This window comes from Falco punctatus, assembly GCF_963210335.1.
Source record: "Falco punctatus genome assembly, chromosome: 17".
Taxonomy (NCBI): Eukaryota; Metazoa; Chordata; class Aves; order Falconiformes; family Falconidae; genus Falco; species Falco punctatus.
In genome coordinates this window covers 5,552,436-5,570,189 of record NC_137597.1, presented here as the reverse complement: position 1 = coordinate 5,570,189, position 17,754 = coordinate 5,552,436, and the positions used below count along the sequence as shown (strand labels likewise).

Sequence of the window (17,754 nt, the reverse complement as noted above, 5' to 3'; positions counted from 1 at the left end):
AAGTCCCACCCTGGTAGGGAGCGGTACATGATGGTCAGGACAGCAAGCCACACCGCAGGACCAGAAGGTCACAGGAAGGTGCTCAGCGTGAGCTGCTGAGCAATTCCTGCTCTGACAATCTCCCACCAAGCCAGCCCATAACCTCCAGAAGCGCCCTTGACTCCAGGACGGGGAAAGATACAGGGAATGTAGAACATACTCCATCTTCAGGTGAGTGAGGCAGCAGATCAGGGGAAGCGGTCCCTCCATCTCCCTCCCTGTCCACTCACCCTCCTCAAAACAGGGCAGATGGTTTGTTTAGAAGGCAAACAGCTTTGCAGCGACAAAAATTTGTGCTCCACAAATTGCAGTCCAAATCCTTCCCTCCCTTGCTACCTACCGGAGTGCCAGCAGCTACAGGCTGCTAAATATAAACGCTCTCGGAGAGGAAGTGGGGTGGGGGTAAAAATAGCACCGACATCGCCAGCTACCTCGCCTGCTATGCACAAGCCTGCCCTGTACTCGTTATCTTTATGGATCCCTGCAATTGTGGCTGTTTTTGCCAGTTAGACATAGACCTACTTGGCATCTGGTGATGGAGTTCACGTTAAAGTGTTTGTCAGCTGGAATTTATGGGACTGTTCTTGTCCTCAGCCCTACACTCCTCCCAGAGAGGCATTTTTCCTGCCCTGACTGGCCATTTGGATCCAGGTGCCCTTAAAGGTGGGATTTGCTCCCCTCCCGCAAGGACAGCATCCAGCCACCCGCACGCTGGAAGGCTGCAGCACATCACCTGGGGCAGAAGCGTGGGGTCCCTGGCGGGCACCCCTCCCTGCACACTGCTCTGGGCAGCACCCCGGAGTGCGAGGGGCTTCGTCCACCCTCCGGCTGCATTTCTTCTGAGAGAAGGTGCTCCCTTTTACAGCTAAACACAGCAGCCCAGCCCTCTCCCCTGGCAGGGATTTCAAAGGAAGAATTGCTAGCGACTGCCTTTTGTTTTCTACCACGTTTAGTGTACTAAAGGAAGTGGAGGCATTTATTGACATTCTGAGAGAAGGTGACACTTGCTAAGCAAAGCAATGACATCACTTGTTTTACAACCTGAAGGATCTTGAAGGGAACCACAGCAACCCCTGAACTGCAGTCATCCCTGGGATGGAAGCAGTCGGCTGATTAACAACATGCAGAAACATGACGCTGCACGGTAGGACATGAAGGGGAAGAAGCAGTCTAAAATGGCAATAAAGAATTTAGGCATCAACAGGCAAAAATGAAATCACTCAGGCTGGAATTTGGCCAAGGAACAGGGATTAAAGCCAGCAGTGTGAATGATCTGCATTTACTGTCAGATAGTAAATACTTGGCTAAAACACTTCAAAGAGCCCAAAGCTGAATCCCGTCAGGAAAGCTCATCACATGATCAAGACAAGATGTTAACGATTCTTTAAACACTGCATTCAAAGCTGTATGTGCTGCACTAGCAATAACTGCGCTCACTCTTTTTCAGTGAAGTATTCCCACAGGCATCTGGGCTGTGACTATCCACATTAATCTCTTGCATTTGTACAGCAAAACCCACTGGCTCTCTGCTGTGGAATTCGGAGACAGGTATTTTAGGCACAGACAAGCCATCATCAACGTACGAAACTGTCCCCTTTCTCCTTCAGCATACTGCATGGGCTTGGAAGCAAGGCTTTCCAGCAATAACCACTTCATTGCTTTTCACAAATGATAAGTGGCTCCATTTTTTTCTTACCATTTTAACAGACTCCTGTCCCCATTTCCCAGCTGAAAGGGTAGAAGGGCTGGGAGGGAAGAGTATGCTTTTTTTAAGCCTTTTTTTTTTTTTTTTTTTTATCCCCAGAGAGATTAACAGTTGTGTTTACGAGGCAAAATGAACAGACCTATTCAGCAGTTAGGGCTCATGCTTCTGGCTGTTAGGTGGCATTGATTCACTCCTGCAAGTATCAGAAAAATGGTGAATTCCGCTCGTAAAGCCTTATTTGCTCCGCAAACGCAGCTATCATGCGACGCCGCATGTGGCTACAGGGCTAAACAAAAAACCAATGGAGGCACCAGTTGAATACACCGCCAAGCATGGAGGCAGAAGTCAGACCCGACAGGAGCTCACCAGTGCAGCCCGTGTGCCGAGGCAAAGTTGCACCAGCTGCCAAGACCAGGGCGTGCAGGCGATGGGAGAGACTTCGGCCCCTCCACGGCACACGCTCCTGTGCAACCCTGAGCTCAGCACGACCCGAGTGCCTCCTCCACTCTGCATTTCCTCAGCAGGGCCACCGCCGGGTCCTCAGGGGGCATACAGAGGGGGGCAGGGATGACCCTAACATACACCAGGGGCAATGCTGAATTGTCTGCAGCAGCTGGGAATCCTACCAGGGCAAGGGCGGAGGGGCAGGGAAGGATATCAGCCCCTGACCACCAAATGAACGTCTCCCCCGCTGCTCAGCTGTTGGCATGAAATCCTCCCTGGGGTAACAAGCCCCCAGCCGCTCCCTCCCCATGGCAGATGCTGCGAAGCCGCCTGGGCGATTAGCTCAGACGGACAGAGGCTGCTCCGAGCTGGGGCTGCAGAGCTGGGGCTGCATCCCACTCAGCCCTGGGATGGGCAGCCGGTCCTGCCCATCAGACAGAGTGGTTTGCAGCAATTACTCTCCCCGAAAGGTGAGAGTGATAAAGGGAGAGGGCAAGTGGCCTCTCCTCCCTCCACGTTTGCCTCCTGCCACGCTCAGCCCTGCTGTTCAGGGGGGCTGGCATTTCCCTGCTACCGAGGGAGCAAAGCCCCTGCCAGGAGGCCAAGATCCTGCAGGGAAGGGAGCGCAATCAATTCCCATTAATCTACAGGAGCCCTGTAGCAAACAGCAAGATCATCATCCCAGGGCAGTGGCTGTGCTAGGCGTGATTGAAAAGAGAACTTGGGGTCCCCAGGGAGTTGGTCCATCCTCACGCTGCAGATTTTTTTCTCCTGTACTACTGGCTTCTATGATTACAACAAATGCAGTGCACCAGGAACGTGATTATGGCAGCCAGGAGGTTGCTGTCCTCCCTTCTCATGTCTGCAGTTCAGAGAAGGCTTGGGAGGGAAGATGATCCCGTAGCAAATGTGTAAGACTGGCTCCCGCCCCGGTTCTGACCCTCTCAGCATGCCTCAGTTTCCCCAGCTATAAATCAAGAACGATGACGCATCCTTCCTCTCTTCCAGTTTGTTTGTATTTTCCTCAGCTGTGAGATCCTTGCAGGCAGAAGCCTGGTTTGCGGGGTGTAGAACCCTCAGTGGGAGCATTGCAATTACTTTGGCCCGTTGTTGTTAAGAGACGATGACACAGGTAAAGCACAAGCCACACCGGGCACATACAGATCACTCAGACAGACATGAAGATAGCCTGGGAAGGGTGAACGCTGTGGAAAAAAAACTTCCTGCGAGCCCAGCCTTTGGGGACTACATAACCTGTATTTGATGCATGGATGACAGTGGGAAGGAAAGCCGTTTTGCTGGATGCGCCTTTCTACTCTCGTTTGTCCCAACCCTGACAATGAGCCCAGTAACAAGAGCACACAAAGAAGGTTTGTTCTGCCTTTGTATATTTTGCCTTTCTCTGTGTCCACAGCCCTGTGCGGTGCAGTCAGCAGTTCTCACTTGGCTCTTCTCTTCCCAGCCCTTGGTGAGATCAGGGCAGCACCAAGGAAGGCATTAAAATGACGGTCATTATTCCAGCAGCCTCAAAACACTAGGCACTTATTCCTCAGCCGATGCTAACCTGAGAAAAGTGTCCAGTGTTCGGCTGGAACAACAACTGACTGCTAATAGCCAGTTTGTCCACCACAGACACGCCAGTCAGGGGTGGGAGCTCAGTGCTCACACTGTCTGCTGTGCCGAGCTGCCCTGAAGGTGGTCGTGTCAGTGCTTCTATGGTACGTTCATCACTTTCAGCGGATGCACGGTCCAGACTCGCAGCCGCTGTAGATCAGTGGATCCCCTGCTCCAACCCATCCATCACGGCTGGTTTGCACCAGGAGGGCAGGCAGCAGGAAATGAGTCTCAGCAAAAGTGCACGACTCTTTCCCCCTGCAGCCCAACACAACCGCTTCTGGCTCCGAGACAGACACTCCCTTTGATACTCAATTTTGCTATGGCAGCTATCTAAGATTGAGACTTAATTTACGGTTGCTCAGGAGTTCAGGGCACGTGTCCCGCTGGCAGTGCTCATCGTGACGATAGCACTGCCTCACTTATACGGCACTGCTAGACCATGATCCAGGAGACCTGGGCTGTAGTGTGATGCCTGGGAACAAAGAGCTGTGCTGGGGCTGCCGAGGCAGCAGCCCTTTACAGCTCAGGTATGCTCCCAGAGGTGCTGCCGATGGGCTGCGTGATATTTAGACATTCTCCCCCCTCTTCCATGACTCACTTTCTCCTTGCATCCTTTTATTACACCGTGGGCATGTCCTTCACAACAAGCATTGCACGATGTGCATACCGAGCTTCCAGCACAGTGAGCAGCTACTGCAATATCAACACAAGTAATTACTGAAGAGGAACATTACTAGCAAAAGCCAGCCTGGTCCTCGCCTTTTATGACACTCAACTGATTGTTGATTGACAATTAACTAACACAATCCAAGCCGCATCCCAAAACAGATTGGCAATTCCTGCCACAGGGACCTTGGTGCAAAGCCTGCCTGCTCCTCTCGAGCCCCCTGGAGACCTGATGTCCTGTGCTGCCCTCTCCCAGCGTCACCTCCCTGTCACCTGGCTGTCATGTCACACCCCAAAAGTGCCAGAGGCTCTTGAATATACAAGCACAACCAAGAAAGTGTTCATGGATCCTGCCAAATTGAAGACACTCCAAAAAGACAAACCGGACCCCGTCATCCCCGCAGCTGGTGGCCAGCGTTCCCAGGTGGCTGGGAGAGACAGCGAAGAGGGTGCCAGCTTCCAGCTGCCAAAGAAAGTCATTCTCAGGAACACAAAGCCTCTTACTTTCTCTCCCAGGAGTGTTTAACATGTGGCTGAGGCTGTCAGCACCTGCCCTTCCCTTTACTACGGGGTGGGAAGGATGATCCACGTTACAGGAGAAGACCCCTGGTGCAGGAGAGACCAAGTCCCACCGAGCCTCTCCCCCAGCACATCTGCAGCTCCATCCCGCCGGATAAAGCTGTGCAATGCTGTCATCCAAACCCTCACGCAGCACGGGGTATGTAGGGTCTGCTGCCTTCTTAATTGCTATTTTCTTTCCTCCTTTTCCTTTTTTTTTTTTTTTTTTTTTTTTTTTAAATTAGAGCTTTTGTTCTTTCCCCAGCCCACACAGAGCTCCCAGAGCCGCAAGCTTGCCTCGAATTGCTGCACAGACAAGAGCTCACCAAAAGCCAGGATCCACTTTCCCTGCAGTGGTCAGGAGGCACCAGGAGAGGTTGTTTCCCTCTCTCTTTAACAGAAAATACTGGAATTTTCCTCCTGTGACCCATGATTTCGTCTTCCACCCAAGGGCTCTCTTTCTGGCGTGTGAGATCAAGGCTGAAAGGAAGGTATCAGTGCAAAATGAGGACTGGGGGTAATAATTTCTTCAGCAGTGTGGAAGGCAGACACAGGAGTCAGCCTTGACCTGCTGCCCAGGGGTATGATCACAGCTCAGCTGGCATCACGATGCCTCAGCTCCGCAGGGACAGCTGAGCAGAGGGATCACACAGCCCTGCTGCCCGGGTCCCCTTTCTGAAAGCATTCCTAGGGAGGGTATTTAAAGAAACAGAAAATACACCCTGTACACCCGATAGTCGTGTGGAATTTGTGAAATGCAGCTACCTCTGGTGCAAAAAAAAGGAGGGGGGCAGCAACCAGTGCACAACAAAAAGGTGAAGGGAACAAATGAAATCCAGATCCTCATGAAAAGTCTTACCAGAGGGACCCTGGTATCAAAGGATCTTGACAGGACCGAATTTCCCAGAAAAAACAGAAAACAGTTTTAATATAAACAGAAGCACAACATTTATAAGAAGTAGCACCACCACAAGCACTCAAAGCAATTTAGAGCTCGGCTCTTTGCCACACATTTTCTAGGAGACTAGAAATGCAAGGAGTCCAGCTTGCCTTGTCCTACCCAGATAGAACACACTTAAAACAGAGACCTCTGCCAGTTCTGCTCCACAACCTGTAGATACCTGGATTCCCATGCCACCCAGCCCTGGCAATGGCAGTAGGAGCTGGAGCGACTGTACAAACAACAACGTCATACAGGATTCATGCTCCTTCCTCCCCCAGCAAGCTCCCAGTTCAGAACCAGCAGCTCCTTGGAGCCGACACAGCTGCTAAATCAGCCCCCACTGCCCTCGGACAGATCCTGCAGCAGCAAGTGGAAAAGCCCAGAATGAAAGGGGACGGTGTTCCTGACCTACTTCTCCCCACTCCAGCAGAGTTTACAGTACCAGCTACGGACTGGGTTTCTCCCCAGGACCGCGCTCCGGAGCAGCAGTACCACTGCTTGGCATTAGGCACATAAAACTCTTTGCAGCAGGGTTTCAAATCTGTTTTATTTAAAGCTCTAGAATAGTCACATGGTAGGAAGGTGGTGAGCAAACACTACAAGTCTATTTCCCTGCCAAGGATTGCACTAATCCGGTATTTAATCTTAAACCAGTTGTGCACCCATCCTTGGAGGGCTTTGCGCACGTGTGTGTGTGTGTATTTTTCCCTCAGATGTGAGGGAAATGCAGCCACACAGGCAGGGAGCTGCCACACAGGTAGGGAGCATGACAAGCCAACGCTTGAGGAATCGGAGGATTTCAAAGCACAGCACAAACTGTAATTACTTTTGGCATCCCCCTCTCCCCCACAATGCAGAGAGCAACGCTGCGATATCTTTTATCCAGACCCTTCCTTATCACGATTAGCGCAGCGGGGCTTAGAGCCCCAGCCAGGGGTGAGATGTGCAGGTGGGCATCCATGTGATCTTTCTGGCTTGGCTTTGCTTCCCAGATCCAGAGCCCACACCTCATCCTCGCGATGAGGGAAAGGATTGCTCCAGTAAGCTGCTGTCAAGGCTGGAGGAAGGCAGAAGATTTAAAAAGCCTCCTGAGCCAAGAGGCGGCTGCCAGGGATCCCAGTGTGATAAGAGCACTGCTTTGAGGCAGCGAACTCGGCAAGGGCTCTGTGTTGCTGCCTAGTAGATGCCAGGCTTTGAGACACCCTTGCATCAGCACGAGCAGTCTGCAGCGATGGTTCCCCCTCGCCCCTGGCCCGCGCACGTGCTGCACCTCAAAGGCTGAGAGCACTTTGCCTCCCCCGGGGGGACGCACGGCTTGTGCCCTGCTGCTGCAAACTCTTCAAGCTGTTCCTGCACAGACGGATTTCACCTGCTCTCCTGCCCCCCACGCTCTCTCCCCTCTCAACGTTCAAGTTTTTCTCCCTAATCTGAAGGGAGCCAAGTGCCCCTGCCATTCCTTCCCTGGCTTCTCAGATCTCAGCGCCGATACCGCTGCCAGTAACACTACACGCCGCCGTATTTCTGCACATGAAGCATTTCCACTTTGCGAAGAGCCAGGGGCTGGGCAACACAGTGAAAACCAGACATTGTCTGGGCCACCTGCAGGGAAGGAATAATGCAGAAACAAACAGCAAAAGGGATTTTCACAGTAGCAAGTGCCTCAGAGAGCAAGTAGTGAAAGCAAATGAAGCAGATTCTCAAACAGTCCTTCACTTAGGATTCGACTAGCACAACCGACATTAACTGAGGGGTTCCCCTTGTATACAGCAGCTCCTGAGATCTGGGGGTTGCCAACCAGCTTGGGCATGTGCCCTACACAGCAAAAATTTCCTCCGGAACTGTCCTGCCTCATCCATCAGCTTCCTTAGAAAAAGCTGGGAGAGCAGAAAGACAGGAGGCTGGCCTGAGATGCAGAGACATTTCTTCCCCTTTACTCCTGACATCCTCTGGTGTACCTCCATCCCCCTGGGCTGCCCAGGACACGGATGTGCTTGCACATCAGACTGTCCTATGTCTGTGCTGAATCTCCTCTTCTCAGAAAGCTGTTTATCAGGTATTTTGTACCAGCAGCACCATTTTCCTTAAGTACAGGGATGCTACAAGGAGGCTGTGGGATTGCCCAAGAGCCCAGCCCAGGCACTGTGATGGTGCAAGCTCTCCAGGATCCAAAACCTAGTGAGATGCTGCCTTCCAGGAAACCTCTGTTCCCGAGAGAGCAGCACATGCTTGCAGGGCATCCTCAGCCATCCTTCCGCACTGCCTGGAGACACCGACCTCCCTAACAGCCTCACCCCACCACAGCTAAGCACCACCGCGACTATGACATTTTCATGTTAAACCAAACATAGACACAACCGGCTATCAAATAGAGATATCCCAGACGAAACATGTATAAACAGATTAAGCACGCCTCAGTGCCTGCAAAGCTCTGCTCACTTCCCTATGGAGGGCAACATTTCATGCATATCTGGGAACCCGGCAAGCGCACACTGTTTAGATAAACCTTGTTCCTTGTTAAACTGTAAATAACATCTGTTTCACCAAGCCAAACCAAGCCCCAGCTCACTGCTCAGTGTCCTGAAAGTTGCAATGTCAGTCATGGGAATGGCAGACAAAGCAAGTCTATTTGGTGGGTTTTAAAGTAAAGAATTTACCTCTTTTTTTTAAAAAAAAAACAACTCATTTTCCCATTTCTCTCTTCCCTCCCAACCCACCTTCCCCCCTACACTTTAAAAACTATCGCAACTCTCCTGGCACACTGGTTGAGTCCCCCACACAGCTGCCCGCAGCTCTGGCGTCCTTGACAAGCTAGATGGTTTCTGCCCAAGCCGTGGGAACTGGGGGAGATAACAGAGCCCAGCACGAGATAACCAGAGCGAAAGAGAGCAAGGGAGAGCGATCTCTCACAGGGAAACACATGGTCGGACTCACCAGCCCTTGGACACGGTCAGGAAGAGATAGATGCTGGGCTGCATCACGCATTGACCCGTAGCCTGCAGTCCACTGCCCTTTTGTAAGACATCAGAAGCACGTCTGGAAATAATTTCAAATATAACACCCCACCCCCCCAGTCAAAACACAGATGTATTTCCATGTGGTTTTCAGTAACAGGCCACGAGAGTCAAGGAGACTTAAAGCTCAGAAAGCGAGATGAAAAGGGACTACATCAAGCAGGGCTGTTCAAAGCTCGCTGGGTTGCATTCAATTCTGCTCCTCTCCTGCCTCGCGAGCCGATAAGCTGTATGCTTCATAGGAAACACTCAAGATAAGAAAGGATTATAATCCTGAGACCCAAAGAGACGAGAGATTTGGCCTGTGTTCACACAGCAGAGCATCAGTTGAGCCGAGGTCGTCGTCCCCCCCCCCCCCGAATTCTTATCTGGTTTAATACTGGTGGGGTTGCTTGCACACACTGCAACTAGCTGCACTCGCAATGGTACTATCATAGTGCAATTAGTTGCACAATTAATCATTAATAAGGAGGGACTGAAAGGGATTAAGTGCTTAAATAGAACACATGCTGTTAATGGTAATTTATAAAAACACGCCTTCTCCCCCAGATACGGTGTGGTGTTTTCCTGGAATTTAAATTACGCAGTCGGACCTTTTCTCTGCACCTCCTGCACCGAGGAAGCACCCGCTCCCAGCGCTGCATAGCTGCAGCGGGGGGCTGAGAGGAATCCAACGGCACCGCTGCACGCCCCAGCCATGGCTCTCCAGGGGCAGGGCAGCAACAAGCGATGGGAAAGGTCCTCGCTGCCACTGCTCTTTCCAGGGGCTTTGAGAGCTACTGCTAAAGCAGGAGGATCACGGTGGAAAGGAGGAACGTGAAGGTGGTACTGGGAGGTGTGTGCTTTGTTTACATTAAACGAAATAGGATGCTTCGTTTAATGGAGAGAGAAGTTTGGGGACACAGAGGCACTCTTTACATTTTTAATTGTCTTTTGGACGAGACACAAAATAACGCCTGGGTATGGTGAAAAAGAGCATTAAAACCACTAGTCCTGCCTCCTCCTCAGACTCCCAGGCAGCAAATGTTGCTTCTCTGTCCCACACGCACCGATTTACACTGCAAGTGGTGTTTGCAAATCCCTGTCTAAAAGCCCAGGTGCCACCAGACCATCCGCAGCCTTTCCGGAGCTTTCCAAAGAGCAGAAATGGCTCTGAGGTGCCTGGTCAATGCAAGGGCTGCGGGGCTCATGCTACCACTCCTGCTGCTTCAGGTCCCTGTGTCCCTGTCCCCAGCTACAGGCATAGCAGCAGCTCTCGATGCTGACGATGATGTCTGATGGCCCCAACAGCCCATCCTCCCCCACCTCAGACCCACGTCAGAGAAGTTTTCTGCCTTGAATCCAAAACCAAACCGGCGGAAAAACAAACCCCTCGGCTCCTCTGACCAGGGCAGTCTGAGGTATCCCTTAGAGGTTTCTTGCCTCGACCACACAAGCCTACAGTGAGACTTGGCCCCGCGGAGGTTTCCTCTGCACTGGGCAGCATTTCAGATTCCAGTTCTTCCTCGAAAAAGAAAATATGCCAGCTGACGTACTAAGGCACTGCACAGGTTCTTTCCCTGCTCTGTCTGAAGCTGCTGTGAGGGGTGACGTGGGCTTTGCGCTGTCCCCCAGCTCCCACAGACCCCTAATGACATGCAGCTCTGCTCAGCACACCCATCCCTGGTGGGCCATGGGGACCAACCCCATCGCATCCTGCGCTGGAGGCGCCTGCAGCCCGTGGCACTCCAGTCTGGCACTGCTGGCAGAGCAGCTCCTCGCTTGTGCCGAACCTGCTCCCGGGACAAACAGAGGCTTTCAGTCTCCAGACTTTCTAATTCACCTCCCCTGGCCAGTGCCTTGCTCAGGAAACACGCAATCTCAATGCCTTTATTGTAGGGGCAGATTGCGAGGGCTCCAAAGGCTCGCCCCTAGATGTGGTCTTCTTCAAGCAGGACGGGGAACATTGGCAGACCTGCAAAAGAGGTCCTCCTCGCAGCCACGGTTCGGGATGTAGCTGTTCCCTGTTCTGGGCTAACACTGGCCTTCAGTCCCCTAACTGCAAGCACGAAAAGCAAACAGCACGCAGAGGTGTCCGGCCACAGGCTGACTGCGAGCCTGATGGGCAGGGCTGTAGTCAGATACCACCACGACGAGCAAAATACAAAGGACAGATAAGAAAAGGCTGCTGTTTGTGGGACATGGTTTGTTCCTGACTGCCTGTGCTTCCTGCATCCTGTGGCACGGTGATTACTGTGCAGTAATCGGTTAATAATTACAAGCTGACCAACCCTCGGGAATATCTGTAGCAGGAGCAATATACACTTTAGGCTGAATGCAGATTTTCCTTACTGCTTCTTCCCCCTTGCGCTTCAATTGCTGCTCCAATCTGAGGCATGGAGAACAGATGCCAGGAAGGTTATTGTGCCTACAGTAACACGGAATCAGTTCCTCGCCCTTCTGTGATCACTGTTCGCTCAAGGATAGCCAAGCATCTCACGAAGACCAACCGTACTCCAGCCTAGCTGTGAATTTGGCTATTATCCCCCCAGTTCCAAGATGGGAAGTACAGAACTGCAGAGATGGGATGGGACTAGCCCAAGGTCGAACAGCGAGCCAATGGCACGGCCAGGAAAACTCCAGGAGATCTGGCCCCGGATCCTACCTCCAGGTCACTACCGCAGCACCTCGTCCTGTGGTCTGTCGTTTACAGATCGCTGCTGCCCAGATCTACTGTATCAGGACTGGATCTTGAGTTTCTGAGGCTCTCTAGCAGGCCACTGGCGATGCTGGTACAGCAGAAATGAGTGGTAGTTTCTAGTTCTCTGCGTTTTCTTGGGTGGCAGCAGCGATGAGACAAGCACACATTACAGAAGAGATCCTACTACAAAACTAGAGAGGATTAGTGGCACTCACAGCCTCGGCTGGTGACAAAACTGCCGTGTCTGGGGCTGCTGACTTCAGCCAAGCAATGCTGATTTACGCCACTTGAGAATCTGGTAAAGGCAGGCAGAAAGTAGGATTTAACCCACCTACCAACAGGGGCAGATGCAATAGCAGGATGCGTTTTCTGGGTGAAAAGCGATCGCTTCAGCTGCTATTATACTCTTCAAACCAGATTTTTAGAATCCAAAATAAATTAAAAAAAAAACAAAACACAAACCCAACCCAAAGTGCTACTGAAGATCTCCATAGGTCCCTGGTTGCATCTTTAGGTATCTATAGATTAGCAGCACATGCTGCAGCACAGGCTTGGTACATGAGCTGCCAGCCTAAGAGGCTTTCCACCAAATAATTCAAGGCATGCTAGAAGGCATAAAACCAAGCTCCAGGTGATGTTCCATGCTGGAATACAGAAAAAATCCAACACTGATGAATTTATATGCCTGTGCATGTTCACAAACACAGAGTTAAAGCTCCCGTTCATAAACCTTGTCAGATTTAGCAACTAAAAAAAGATACAGCTTCAAGTGTGGGCAATGCTGGGAAAAAGTGGGTGTGCAGAAAAAGCAACAGCCCGGGGGAGATTGCAGCTAAATCTAACTGGGATCATGAATCCTAACCCCTGAGTGACCAGCACATTAACACTTCCCAAATAATCAAATAGACCGAGTAAAACTATTTAAATCAAAATAGAGAAATAACAGAAATAAACGGAACGTTTGGAATGTTTCTGCTTCCCAAAAAAGGCACATTCTGATTTCTTCAGAGGTTTCAGTGTTTATGGCCAGCTTCAACAGCCTCTCCCTTTTAATTTAGCAATTCAATTAAAAGTCACCAAAACAACAGCAGCACCCCAGGAAACTGGTCAAACCCAGCCTCCCGTCCCACCCCAGAGCCCACAGCTGGGGAAATTTGGGTTGTTTTGAAGGAAACAGCTGAGCATTTCAGAGGTTGGGGATGAAAGAGGGGAAGAGGGTTCACGTAGAAGTCTTCAGTAATAAAAACATTACCACATGGCAAGGCACGAGCCAAAACTGAAAGGGTGCCCACAAGACAAGTAAAATTCACGTCACCCCCAACCACAGCAAGAGACGGGCTACAAACAGCACAAAACAGCACATGTTGGAGAGAGTCTCAGACCTCAGGTTTAAGATCCAGTGCTACCAGTGACAGGAGCTTGCTAACACCAGGAATACGCTCCTTGCCTCAGTTTCCCACCTGATAAATGAAGATGATGGCACTAGCTCACGGGTGGCGCGAGGGTGGATTGTTTGGGTGTAATTAACAAAACTGAGGAAGTAAAGGAAGTAACAAAATAACTGGATTGAATGCACCATTAACTGGCAATGAAGTGTCTTCATTAGCAGCGCTCGTCCTTCCAGGTGCACACAGAAGCTGTGCACTTCCCCTTCCTTGTGCAGTAACGGCAGGGCAGTAAACCCAACACCACACCATCCTGTCTGCTTCCTCCTCTGCGCATCACAAGCGGTAACGGCTCTGATGATACCATGTGTTCCTGCAATGCTGGCACCGGGCACTGACAGCTCTGTATCAGGATCTGCTACTCAAATAATTTGGTTTTGTTACGGTAGTGCCTGCTGGCCTCAGAGACTGAGGATCGCCGTGCAAAAGGCAGCAGTGAGAGATTGTCCCTGCTTCAAAATGACCAGGCTCACAGCGGGTCAGCGTCTGATCCGGCCTGGCTGTGCACAGCCTGAGATGTTCTGAAATGTCTCCACCTGAGCTGCTCTGGAAGGCCTGGTTCCCAAAAAGCAATGAGCATCCATCTTCGAAAACAGCAGGTCAAACACCCCTCTGTTCCACCGTGTGAACACTTTTAAGAGTTATTTATCCTCCCAGCACCCTGGCATGGCAGGGACAGTACCTGACGTAAGACAGGAGTGCAGAAAAGCCACAAGCAAAACCAGAAGAGCTGGTGCTGGCATCTGAATCCAACTCTCTGAAGCAAGCGCCCCAAAGCCTTGAGCATCCTTCCACTTCACAAGCTGTATTCCCGCAGGTCTTGCCTGCACTTGAAACTGTGGTGCATTATGGATTTAGCACGAGTGAGAATTTTAACAAGAGCCCAGCTGCTGCTCAGGTGTGAAAAGAAATGGTCAGATTTTCAACAGAAATCAGCCCAGTGGGCAGGCACGCTGTGCTGAATATACGTGGATATTTTGCAGCGGGAATGCGGTGTGCCTAGCCTGCCTGCAAAAATCTAGCCTTAATTGTGGTGGCTTGGAGCTCATTCCTAAAACAGCAAGCAAACCCAGAAGGCAAGAGAATACAGATCTCAAGTTGTGATCGGAGATACAGCAAGAATAAGAGGCACGAAAGGAGGGAGGCAAAGAAAGAACAAGACAAATGAGAGATTGCAGCAGTGTCAGAAGCCCAGATGAACCCCAGTCATCTCTCAAGCCTTGCTAGTTCTGCTCTGTGGCTTGAAAATAATTTCACACCAGCTTCTTTTCCAGCCAGGCTGCCTCGACAAAGATACAAGCTAAGATTGTGAGCAATGAGCAAACAAGCTGATGAGCAACACTGGCTGCAGGCAAAATGCTACCTGAAAAGAAATCTTGATTAGAAACGTAAAGAGAGAGCAAAAGATGCTCCCTCTGCTTACAGATCGACTCTGCAAAGTTAATTGTTCACCAGATTGTAATCTGGGCTTTCGCATCTACATTAATCAACAGGTTGCTTCTCCTATCAGTTTTCCCTTTACAAACAGCAGAAGCAAGTGAATTTAGAGAAAAGCAAACCCAGCAGGCTGAACCTTTGCATGGACAAAGTTTGCTGAAAGCAGTTGAAGGGCCTTTTTTAAATAGAGACCTTCTATTGTTTTTCTACCTGTAAAGATGTAAACTGAGGCCATGTCATGGAGCAGAGCTGAGCTTTCAGGGTTTCAGTACGCTAATATATGCAGAGCGGAACTCACTTCAGGTTGGGTTGGGATCTTTTCTGCGTTCTGTAGCTGGTCCCAGAGTCAAGACCCCCTGTCCTGTTGCCTGGAGAAACTGCTTTAAGTTTGCCTCAATTTCCCTGAGCATGGACGGAGAGTTTGGGAGGCTCTTATTGAATATAAACTCTCCTGGAAACTCTTACTACTATTCGGACATGACTCCAAACATGTGTCCCAGATTTTCTGGAAATTCTCAGACCTCCTGGCCCAAACCTCAGGTCTGTATGGAAGCCAGAGGAATGTCTCAGGGTTTACAAGGATTGACCAAACATTCATTTCTCTCCACAAGGCCAGACCAAGGGGATGGTCCCAGTGGAAACTGCAATGTGGATATTTTAATGCATACAGGACATAGGGAAAGTACATATATACAGGTTCCTGTCTCACCAAGTGGCAGGGCGCAGGACAGAGAGAACGGAGGGATCCTCATGGACTTGGGAGGTCAAAACTCAACTCCCCGCGCGACCACAGGCTACAGGCTCCCTGCAGCACCCTGAAAAAGCCATTTTGTCTCTTCACCTTCCCGTACGCAAAATGCAGCTGCCTTCATCTATCTTGTCTAGCCACAGTGCCAGCAGCAGAAGGTAAAAACGGTCTCCTCCTGCCCCCGTGCTCTTGGCACAGCAGGGCTGAACCCCAGCCCGTGCCTGTGATAAACGAGACGGCAACAATGGCAATAAATGCACACGCAAGGCAGCAGCTACAGATTTAAAGCAGCTAGTTTGGAAGCCAGTAAAAGGCAGCCGGGCATGTCAGCTGCATTTCAGTCACCTGTAACATACAAATACGTGACACCATCACTTCGCTCTTTGTCACTCGCTTGCCAGCGAAGCCTGTCTGAAGAGTCCATTCAGGGGACCACAAAGACTGCTTGTTTAGTGAAAGGGGCCCTCACAGCATTGAGACAAGGATTTTAGTGCTTCCACGCCTATCTCTGCCAGCAGCCCAAAGCTCTATAGATCTCAGGGAGCAAATCTCAGAGAACAAAGCAAGGTCAAGTGTTAACAGATGGGGGAACTCAGACATGGGGATACGGTGGCATGTCCAAGGTCAGACAGAATCCGTAGCAAGGCCAGGGACAGGGTCAGATCTCGAGAGTCCTGCTCTTGAGTTACAAAATTTCCTCTCTTTTCCAAGCAGGATAAGACAGGAGGAACTCCCAGCCATTCATTGCTGGAGAGGTTGTTCCACTGGTCATTTACTAATTGCCCTCATCTGGACAAGGTCCCAATACTTTCCTGCATTAGTGAATAAGTCCGGGCCCTTGGAAACAAATTTATGAAATCTATCGTCCAAAGTGGTCCCACCCAGAGAACGGGCACCAAAACTTGCACAGAAGTCCCCTGACATGACAAAGAGAATCTGAAAACCAGTAAACAGCGAGTGGAATGCCTCAGATATACACACAGAGATGAAGTTTCACGGGCAAGGTGCCAGCCGGTGAACCAGGTGCCCTCCCTTCTGTTCCTGCCTCTGCTCCTTCTTTACGTCAGGCTCTTGGACACATCATGTCACATCCCATCGACGTACTTGTACCTTCTCCAGGGAGGAGAGGATGCTCTCGACTACAAAAGCAATTTGGGATCCCAGCGCGCCACCACTGATGTGTTCCCGCTGACACCAACTGACCAATTATCTAATGGGCTGGTGCCTGCATAAAGGGAATCTTTTCAGGATCGTGGGAACTGGTTTTCGTGACCTCTCCACAGACGGGGTGACCCAGATGCCCTGTCAATGCCTCGTGAGGCTGGAAAACAAGACTCTGCTTGCGTTCACCACATTTCAGCTCTGTGTGTTAGCACATGTTGCAGATCTACACGCTGCCCCATTACCACTGAGGAGGAAATTAATCCTGTTTCCTTGCAGGAAGAAGGTCCTGTCCGAAGGCACTTGCCCTTTCACAGATCTCATCCAGAGGCACTAACTTTCTGCCTGCCGCTTGAGCAAAGCGCTTCCCCTCCAGGCGCCTTCTCCGATCCTCAGCACGCACACATCGCACCATTCATTCGCTTGATGCTGAGCACTAAAAAACCCAACGCCAGCAGCCCCAGGCCTGACCCTGATGCTTTTCTTCTTTTCACAGCTAATGCCACCATTGTGCCCACCAGCCAGCATGCTCATCCCGGTTTGTTTTCATGGAGAGAAGAGCCAAGTTATTAAAGCCCGGCTGGGCAGGAGCTAGTGCTGGGGCGGCAGGGAGAGCAGCTCTCCGCGGGCGGCCTGGGGAGCTCCCTGCCAGGACAGGTGCTCTCCGGGGTGAGTTCTTCACGCCCCTGGGAAACTGTCGGAGCAACAGGCGCGTTGGGAGAGATGCAGCTGATACAGCCAGCTGCAAAAAAACGCAGCGCAAGGAGAATGCCATGCTGCCGGCCATCCAGCAGCAGGACTCCAGCCTGAGCAGGGGAAACCCCCCAGACAGACCGACCCTGCGTGTCAGCCCCCCTGCAAGCCCCCCAACTTTCACGCTGCAGACAGAAGACCCCCTGCAGGTCTTTCGCAGGGAGACCATGCCGGGGTGTCTGGTGCTGGAGAAGTCAGCAGCGAGCGAAGGGCTGCCCAGGGCTCCCTGAACTACGTTTAGGAGCAAAGCAGGCGCAGGGATCTCCTCCGCCGGGGCGCAGGCAGGTATTATTTCTCGCTGTGCTCGGCGCAGAGCTGAGCCCTCCCTCGCCGCCCGTCCAACTTCAGCCATCCCCTCCCCGGGCACTCCTGCCCAAAGCGTCCCAAAGGCGGCGGGGGTCCCGGCGGGGGTCCCGGCCCGCCGCGGTGCGCAGCCCGCACTCACCGGCCGCCGCGCAGGTCGCTCTCCCTCCTTCCTCCTTCCTGCCGCCGCCACGCCGGGTCCCGGGCAGGGCAGGGGCGGTGCTGCGGGGCCGCACCGGGCACG

At 51.5% G+C, this 17,754-nt stretch overlaps 1 protein-coding gene across 2 annotated transcripts in view; it reads right to left on the bottom strand.

Moving 5' to 3' along the window:
* The window catches only part of CDK18 (cyclin dependent kinase 18), a 39,891-nt gene extending 22,137 nt beyond the window's left edge, over positions 1 to 17,754 (bottom strand). The window contains exon 1 of one of the 2 annotated variants that reach the window (XM_080367377.1): positions 17,653 to 17,754. Coding sequence is in view for 1 of the 2 variants with exons in the window: in XM_080367376.1 (XP_080223502.1) it covers positions 8,904 to 8,947 (44 nt within the window). In the remaining variant the exon portion in view is untranslated. Of the gene's footprint in view, positions 1 to 8,903; positions 9,336 to 17,652 lie in introns of those variants that run through there. The other variant, XM_080367376.1, reaches the window with a different exon arrangement.